A 9,506-nucleotide genomic window follows, 5' to 3' on the forward strand; every position below is an offset into this window, starting at 1 on the left:
GAGCCTGTGAGAGGCCTGGGAATGTTCACTTTCATTCTTTCTTCTGTAAAATTGATAAAGTAATTCAAACTGTTAATTTTGAAGAGATCATTCCTTTATGTATTTCCTAGCTCTAATTATGGCAGTCAGTTCTGGTTCATAAAAATCCCTAAGCACTTTGTGTACAGTCTCCCAGAGGATAAGCTTTCATTTCCTGAGATTCAGCATGGAAATGGAGGAAGCAGAGCTGTGGTTCAGGTTTGGGGTACTGTCCCGTTCAGTGGCACTTATTGGATAACTTAGTTTCTGAGTCTTGTTTTCTTCTGTAAAACTAGTGTTACACAAAGAAGAGTAAATAACCCTGATCTGTGGCCATTTTAATTTGAATGATTGTCTTGAATAATTCAGGAGATAAGAATGTACATCAGAAAATTCTCACTAATCTTCGTAACCTCAAAAGCATAATTCTTTTGTATACAATTAAAGAGGGTAGGTTTTTTTGTGTTTCTTAGTTTTGGTATATATATTTCTTAGGAATTTTTGTGCATCAGAAACAACTTTTAATACTTTTTATAGAGTATATGCAGGGCACAGGTTCTCAGTATTATTTGATAAATCGAGTGCCCAAGGCAGTTGTAGGAAAACTTCCTTCTTTGAGTGTTCTGTTTTCTCTACATTGTGTGCTGTGCTGAGTTGCTTCAGTCGTGTCTGACTCTTTGCAACCCCATGGACCGTAGCACGCCAGGCTCCTCTGTCCATGGGATTCTCCGGGCAGGAATACTAGAGTGAGTTGCCATGCCTTCCTCCAGGGGATCTTCCCCACCCAGGGTTGAACCTGCCTCTCTTACGTCTCTTGCATTGGCAGGCAGGTTCTCTACCACTAGTACCACCTGGCAAACCCACTCTCTACCTGAGCTAGTAGGAATAATTTCTGCAGTGTAAGACTTGCAAGTTGGTACAATTTGAAGATTGTCATTACTTACTTCATTTTATATACATCTTAGAACTCAAATCATTTTTTTTCTTCACAGTGTTTGCTGTCTAAATTATGTTTGTTATTGTTTAAAAATATCCCTGTTTATTTTAGGACACCCTCTTGAATTTTTACGGAATCAGCCTCAGTTTCAACAGATGAGGCAAATTATTCAACAGAATCCTTCCCTGCTTCCAGCATTGCTACAACAGATAGGTCGAGAAAATCCTCAGTTACTTCAGGTGACTGTTTAATCAGTTTCAAAAATGGTTAGGATGTATTACATTTTGTAGAAGTCAATGGGCACTCCTTCCCCTCTACCAGGTGTATAAACTGTTCTTCCAAGCTACCCTCAGGAGAATGTTATAGAGGTACTGATAAAAAGAGAATTGCGGGTGGGGTGGGGTTAATTTAGTCAAATACTAAGTTTGGGAAACACTTTATTAAAGAATATGAGAAACTCTTGCAAAAAGAGATGTTTAATTTTCTAAATCTCTCTTTCTCAAGCTTATTACTAGAGGTGCAGTGCCTCCTAGAAAATACCCCTGTGGGCTTGTCTTAGTGCTCAGGCCATGAAGTATTTGAGTTTTGTGTAGCATTCTAGTGCCTGCTAGTTGTGGAAGATAAAAATAGATAGACATTAATATAATTTTTCTTTTAGCCATCAAGTAGTTTTTTTAATAGTAATGGGGGAATGGAGTGTTTCTGAAAGAGAAGTTGAATTCTTTTAATTTTTCACTGTTTACCTCCTTCAGAAATACTGAGTTTCTTTAATGTACAAGAAATCACATCCTTCCAAAGACCAACTAATCCAGAATCATTCTAAAATAATGCAATTGCGGAGTTGTAGCTTTCCTTTTTATTTGTATTAGAGTTCTTATTTTCCTGGAGGTACTTTATATCAACGTGTTGTTCTTTTGTTCTTTAAATCACTGCAGCAAATTAGCCAACATCAGGAGCATTTTATTCAGATGTTAAATGAACCAGTTCAAGAAGCTGGTGGTCAAGGAGGAGGGGGAGGAGGTGGCAGTGGAGGAATCGCAGAAGCTGGAGGTGGTCATATGAACTACATTCAAGTAACGCCTCAGGAAAAAGAAGCTATAGAAAGGGTGAGTTTAAGTAAAACTTAAAAATTCCGTTCTAGTCACACTAGCCATGTTGCAAATGCTCAGTAGTCACTGGGGCTAGTGGCTCCTGCATTGGGTAGCCTAGATATAGAGTATTTCCATCGTGGAGAATAGCTCCTATTGAGCAGAGCCAAATAGAGCGTTATTCATGTAGGGATTGCAGTGGAGACAGTCTCTTCTCAGCCCTACTCTCCATCATGTTCTTTGTGAAGCCCAAGGACCAGCATTAAATACCAGTCTAGCATGAAATTGTTATAAATAAATCAAGCTAAAGATTTCATTGATGTTTTAAAATTCAAGAGGAAAAAAGTATATGCTCAATTCAAGATTATCCTTTTTTAAATTTATATTTCAAATTTTATTTCACTGTTGTCTCTAAATGTAAATATATGTGTGTGAATTATATACAATATGTATAGTGAATATCAGAACCTGATACTTTGATTCTCTTTCACCCTTATCAGGTCAGCCTGTACAGGTCGTGCCAGTGCAGTAACCTGGTTTCTATGATACGGTGACTAGTCAGTCGTCTGCTCTGGGCCCCATGTAAACAGAGAATCATAGTGCTTGCCCTGTCTTATCTTACAGAGTGTTTTGAGGTAGAAATCAGAGAAATTGCATATTAAATAACTTAATACTTAGAAAAGCATCTGAGCTTTGTCTTTATGACATAAGCATATAAGTGTTCAAGGTTTATAACTGGTATTTCTTAAAAGATACTTTATATATTGTGCTGTTTTACCCCCTCAAATAATAGAAATGACAGTAGACAATTGCCTCACTTGTTCTATAGCAACTTTTTTTTTTTTTTTTTTGAGACTGTCGGTTCTTGATTTCTGTGTTGGAGAAATTTTCTTTTTGTTGCTTCTGCTTTTGGTGTTGTACAAGAGAACATTGCCTTACCCAAGGTCAGAGGACCTGAGCCTGTGTTTTCCCCAAAGAGTTTTTATAGCTCTTATTACATTTACGTAATGAAAAATGTCTGTGCTCCATTTGAGTTAACTTTTTGTTTATAGTGTGAGGTGTAGGAGTCTAGATTGATATGTTTCGCCTATATGATATCCAGTTGCCCAGCACCGTTTATTGAAAATACTTATTTTTATTCTTTGACACTGTTACAAATAGAATTGTGTTCTATTTATTTATTTTTGGCCACACCAACACATATGGGATCTTAGTTCCCTAACCAGGAATCAAACCCATGACCCCTGCATTGGAAGCACAGAGTCTTAACCACTGGACCATTGGGGAAGTCCCTAGAATTGTTTTCTTAATTTCAGTTTTTGGATTGTTCATTGTTATATGGAGATACAATTTTGTGTATCATGCAGTTTTGTATACCAAAACTCAATTTTGTTTGCCTTCCTGAACTCAGTTGTTAAATCTTAATTTGTTTGTGTTCCTTAAGATTTCTATATGTAAGATCATTTGAAGGTAGACATAGTTTTACTTCTTTTTCAATTCAGATGTCCTTTGTTTATTATTATTTACATATATACTTACTTGCTTTATTGTCCTGCTAGAACCTCCTCTATTATTGAATAGCAGTGATAAGAGCCAACATGCTTATCTTGTTCTAGATAGTAGAGGAAAATGAAATATTAAGTCTTTCACCATTAAGTTTGATGTTAGCTGTGGGTTTCATTAGATTCCTTTTATCAGGTTGAGGAAGTTCTCTTCTGTTTCTATTACATTGGATGTTTTTATCACAAAGGATGAGAGGTTTTGTCAGATTGTGTGTTGAGATGATCGTGTGACTGTGCCCCTTTTTCTGTCCATATGCTTTGTTGTGCTGACTGATTTTTCTGTGTTGGCTCAGCCTTGGATTCCTGAGGTGAATCCTCTGGTCGTGGTGTTCAGTGCTCTTTATATGTTGCTGGAGTTGGTCTGCTAGTGATGTGTTGAGGATTTCTGCATCTTCATGCGTAAGGAGTATTGGTCTGTAGTTTTCTTGTGGTGTCTTGGTCTGATTTTGGTGTCAGGCTAGTACTGGTCTTACGGAGTGAGTTCTATTCTCTTCTCTCGTTTGGAAGAGTTAATGAAGAATTGGTGTTAATTTTTCTTTAAATTGCTGGTACAGTTCACCAGTGAAGTTATCTGGGCCTGGCTTTTGAGGAAGTTTTGTGATTACTAATTAAGTCTCTTGTCATAGGACTTGTTCCGGTTTTCTGTTTTTTTTTTTCCTTGAGTCAGGGTGGTTTTTGTTTTTCTAGAAATTTGTCTGTTTCATATATGTTGTCTAATTTGTTGGCATACAGGTGTTCTTAGTATTCCCTTATTGTTGCTTTCATTTCTATAAAAAGTAATAATAATGTTGCCACATTTATATCTGATTTTAGTCATTTGAATTCTCAGATTTTTTTTTTTCTTGTCAATTCAGTAAAGGTTTGTTAATGTTGTTGATTTAAAGGGAAAAAAGCAAGAGTTTTTGGTTTTGTTGAGTCTGTTTTTCTAGTCTCTCTTTTATCTCCTTCAGTTTGCTTTAGTTTCCCCTTTTTCTTCCCCCTAGTTTCTTAAGGTGAACTTAGATTATTGGTTTACTATCTCTTATTACATAGGCATGCCTTGTTTTATTGTGCCTCTCTCCGTTACATTTTGCAGTTAATTCCTTTTTTACCAATTGAAGGTTTTTGACTGTCAAGATGATGGTTACTTTTGACAATGAGTGTTTTTAAATTAAAGTATATACATTGGTTTTTAGATGTCATGCTGCTGCACACCTAACAGACTACAGTATAGTGTAAACATAACTTATATGCATTGGAGAATCAAAAATTCTTGTGACCTGCTTTATTGCCATATTCGCTTTATAGCAGTATTCTGTGACCGAACCTGCAGCATCTCTGAGTTATACCTGTAGATATTTACAAGTAGAAACTTCTGCAAGAACTGCTACAGCAACATGCCATAAATTTTAGTGTATTGACATTTTATTTTCATTTATCTCAGTATTTTCTGATTTTGTCATTTTTTGATCTGTAGGTTTTTTAGGGTTTTATCAATTTCCACATGTATGAATTTTCCGAATATCCTTCTTTTATTGATTTCTAAGTTCATTCCATTGTGGTCAGAGAACGTAATTTGTGTAACTTTAATCCTTATAAATTCGTTGGGGCTTGTTTTGTGGCCTGACATGGTCTTTAGAGACTGTTCTGTGTATCCTTGAGAAGGTGTATAATTTGCCGTTGTTCGGTGTTCTGTAAATGTCTGTTGGGTCTGGTTGGTTTATAGTATTTTTCAGGTTTTATACTTGCTTGTCTTCTGCCTTCTCTTATCTGTTGTAGAACTTGGGGATATTGACGTCTCCAGCTATTGTTGCATTTTTCCCTTCAAGTCTGTCAGTTTTTGCTTAATGTATTTGGGGGCTTTGTTGTTCTGTTTGTTTATAATGAAGTCTTTTTGATTGTTTTATCATCATAAAATGTCTTTGTTTTAGTAACACTTTTAATCTTAAAGTCTGTTGTGTGATATTAATATAGCACTTGAGCTCTCTCTGTGATGGTTTGCATGGTGCGTGTCCTTTTCCGTCCTTTCACTTTCAGCATACTGTGTCTCTGAATCTAAATGTGTGTCTTACTGTAAAGCATATACAGTTGGATTGTGCCCTGTTTACCTTTTACTTCAGCTAGCCCAGCTTTAATGTGGACAAGACCTAAGTAACAAAATCATTTTTGAGTTTCTTGTCCTTATATGGATGAGTATAATCATGCTGAATTAGGAGTTTTGCCTAGTTTTTAAAGGCCCTTTCTTGATAGAGTCTAATGCAAGGGACAAATGTATGGCACCTGGGGAATTAGATTAATTCACCTGAGTGTATTTAAAGGCTTTTAAAAGCAGTGATTATTGAGTTGCAAGTGATTTTCAATAGACTAGGAAAATAAAATTAAATGGATCATATCACCTTTTAAAATGCTATAAAAATTAAGCAGATAAAAACAATATTGTATGTCTTGATTTCAAAAGTATGTCATGTAATATTACTAATAATTGACCACTCGTTTTTGTAGTATGAAGTGTTTTATAAAGCAAGGAGGTTAAGTTTGACCCTAATTAAGGATATGGCTTTTTTTTTTTTTTTTTAAACATAATTGGATTAGGTAGTTAAACTCACCTCCACCTCTGGTTGCTCTCATCCATAGCTTCACCACTTATGTACTAAAAGCCATCTGATTTACAGATTTCTGTAGGGTCATTTATTTTTAAACTACCACAGCAGCTAACGTTTAGTATTAATGCCAGTGAGTGTTATCAAAGTATCTATTTAGCATCAAAATTTTAACTAGGAGCAAAGAATTTTGTAAGTGGTTACAGGAAAGGGCCCCAAGTTCTATCTGCTGCTGCTACCATGAAGTCGCTCAGTCGTGTCCAACTCTGTGCGACCCCATGGACGGCAGCCCACCAGGCTCCTCTGTCCATGGGGTTCTCCAGGCAAGAGTACTGGAGTGGGGTGCCATTGCCTTCTCCAAAGTTCTATCTAGCTCCTTGAATTGGACAGCAGCTCCATAATCAGGGATGAATTCATGTAAAATTCTCAAGGTTTTTTGCATCCCTTATAGTATGTTTTCAAACAATGATGACCTCATAATATGTTTTCTTTCTTTCTTGCAGTTAAAGGCATTAGGATTTCCTGAAGGACTTGTGATACAAGCATATTTTGCTTGTGAGAAGAATGAGAACTTGGCTGCCAATTTTCTTCTACAGCAAAACTTTGATGAAGATTGAAAGGGACTTTTTTTTTAATCTCACACTTCACACCAGTGCATTACACTAACTTTGTTCACTGGATTGTCTGGGATGACTTGGGCTCATATCCACAATACTTGGTATAAGGTAGTAGATTGTTGGGGGTGGGGAGGGAGGGATCTAGGATATAGGGCAGGGATAAATACAGTGCATGTCTGCTTCAGTTAGCAGATGCCGCAAATCCACACAGTGTGTAAAATATTATACAACCAAAAATCAGCTTTTGCAGGTCTTTATTTCTTCTATAAAACAGTAGGTAACTTTTCCTAGGTTTCACTCTTTTTAGTGTACTAGATCCAGAAATTTAGTGTAATGCCCTGCTTTATATTTCTTTGACTTAACATTGGTTTCAGAAAGAATCTTTGCTACCTAGAATCTACAGTCCCTATTTTATGGCAACACTGGATAATGGCTTTGTGAAATTGGGAAAAAAAAAAATGGGAGTGACTGTAAACAGAAATGCCAAATTATTGATGGTTACTGTTGCTGCTTCAAATAAGTATAAAATTAATGTGTAAGAAAGCCCATTCTTTCATGATAATACTTGGGGTTGAAGGGGGGAGATGGGGGAACATTTTCTTAAGATGAAAATAATTAACTGCTATTTTAAATTTCTTGATCATTGAATGTGAGACCCTTCTAACATGATTTGCGAAGCTGTACAAGTATAGGCAGAGTTATTTTTCTGTTTACATTTTTTTTTGGTTTATTTTGGGGGTAAATTGGTAGCTGCCTAATTACTGTTTACTTCATTGTTATATTGCAGTAAAAAGTTATAAAAACCACGGTTGCATGTTTGCTTTTGATGTATCCCTTTGTGGAGTTAGCACTTTGGGGCCAATGAAGAAATGCAGCATTCACTCTCCCTGTCTTCCCCTTCCCTCAGCAGAAATGTGTTTGTCAGCAAGTCGTGAATTCCAACTGCTGCCTTTTTTAAAACCCACAAAATGCTGATTCAGTTCAAGATTAATGCAAATGTCTCAAAACTGGGTTTCTGATATTTGTAAATGTTTTTTCCTTATTAGATAAGAATGTATGACCATTAAAGTTGTTAGGATTATTTTGCTTTTGAAAAGAGAAGGTGGACAGAACTACAATCCAGCATCTTTTATTGCATTGGAAAGACTGGCAAAATCTTTTGGAAGGGTTGGGAGATGCAGCTGGAATAGTACTTTGGAAAATATACAATCAAGATATCTCATGGCATATTAAAAGAAAAATCTTAATAGCAATGTTGGCTTTTATTTGGATTTTTTTCATCTCAGCTTTTTTCTTTGGAATCTCCTTTGTTGGCATTGTTATTTGATCATGAAGAGGGGGCAGGTGTGTCTACTTGTTTTATTTTTTTCAGCTCTCTTCCTGAGTATTAAAAAGACTAAAGAAATAATTTTTTTTCTACCATCTTATACTGAGTTAAGAAGATGAATTTGCACAGATTTTATCCTACATAATCTCTTAATCCTTAGCACAGTTTGGTGATGACTTTTAAGCTTTTACATCATGCACTCATAACCTATCTCTTATGAAAATAAACAAAATTATGATTTTTTTTCCCATGTTAATCATGTAGTTTAATCTTCATGTGTTTATTCCATAAACACAACAAGACCTTTGGACTTTGTATTACCTGTATGTTTTATAATGGATTGTGCAAAAATGTCTCAGAATAAAATGAGGATTTGTAAATATGTTCATCTTTCGAGGTAGAGCAATGAGTTGGGAAGAGGGATGGCATTTCTGGTGAGATAATGGAGTATTCGTTTATTTTCACGATATTTTATCTGCTACTTAATTGCTTAGAGCATAGTGAAAACTAGAAAAGGAGAGAAAAAAACAACCAGCAGCCACCTCTTCTTTTCTCTGGAAAGTGACAGCAGGAGGTGTTCGATCACATGGAGCTTTTCTCCTTGGACAGCAAAACTACAAATAGTGGGATTAATAATCAGCAGAAGACAGCTCAGGCCACGTTTGGCCATTCTTTGCAGTGCTCTGTTTATCTGTGGAAAGAATCAGCCATTACACCATGAAAGAAATAGGCTTTATGTGGCCTTTTGCTGTTATCTTTTAATTTACAAACATTTTGGTAAATCTCTTAAGTGGCTACATGACTTCGGAATTTTTGCGTTGGAGGTATTCTGTCATCTGTTTCTTGAAATCTGTTGATTGTTTAGTTGCTCTGTGGAAGACCTGAAGAAGCTTAAGTTTATACTTGTTAAATTCTTACTGCCGTCTAGTCAAATATATTTTTACATTGTTTAAAAATACTGAAGTGTTCCACCATATGATTTTTTTTCTCCTGTACTCGATGGCTAGGATTCTAGAGAATTAATTATAAAATATTTTCAATATATCCAACATGGCATTTCTCATTTTTTAAAATGATTTTACCGTATAGAATCTTAGATTGGAAATGGACAGTGCCCCATCACTGATCCTTCTGCTTTCTTTGTTGGTGGTGAATTAGGGTGTGGAATGCCCAGCACTAGGTCGGTTTTATTGGGTCTCCTGTTTGTGTTCACAGTGAAAACATCAACACAGAGATGGGACACTTCCTAGAATGTATGTATCAAAGTTCATGGGGGCTTTAGAGATGTCAGGGAGTTCTCCCTTTTCCAAACCTCTTTTTTTTTTTTTTTTAAAACATCAGCCAGCCTAAGATAGCTAAGTACTCAAAAGCAAGCAGT

The 9,506-nt window shown here is 36.0% G+C and overlaps 1 protein-coding gene across 1 annotated transcript in view; it reads left to right on the forward strand.

Moving 5' to 3' along the window:
• Nucleotides 1-8,054, forward strand: part of RAD23B (RAD23 homolog B, nucleotide excision repair protein) — a 44,246-nt gene extending 36,192 nt beyond the window's left edge. The window contains 3 exon segments of the mRNA NM_001046310.1: nt 1,067-1,194; nt 1,891-2,061; nt 6,688-8,054. Of these exon segments, the coding sequence (NP_001039775.1) occupies nt 1,067-1,194; nt 1,891-2,061; nt 6,688-6,801 (413 nt within the window). The 3' untranslated portion in view covers nt 6,802-8,054.
• The last annotated feature ends 1,452 nt before the right edge of the window (nt 8,055-9,506 follow it).

Source organism: Bos taurus, chromosome 8, assembly GCF_002263795.3.
Source record: "Bos taurus isolate L1 Dominette 01449 registration number 42190680 breed Hereford chromosome 8, ARS-UCD2.0, whole genome shotgun sequence".
Classification (NCBI taxonomy): Eukaryota; Metazoa; Chordata; class Mammalia; order Artiodactyla; family Bovidae; genus Bos; species Bos taurus.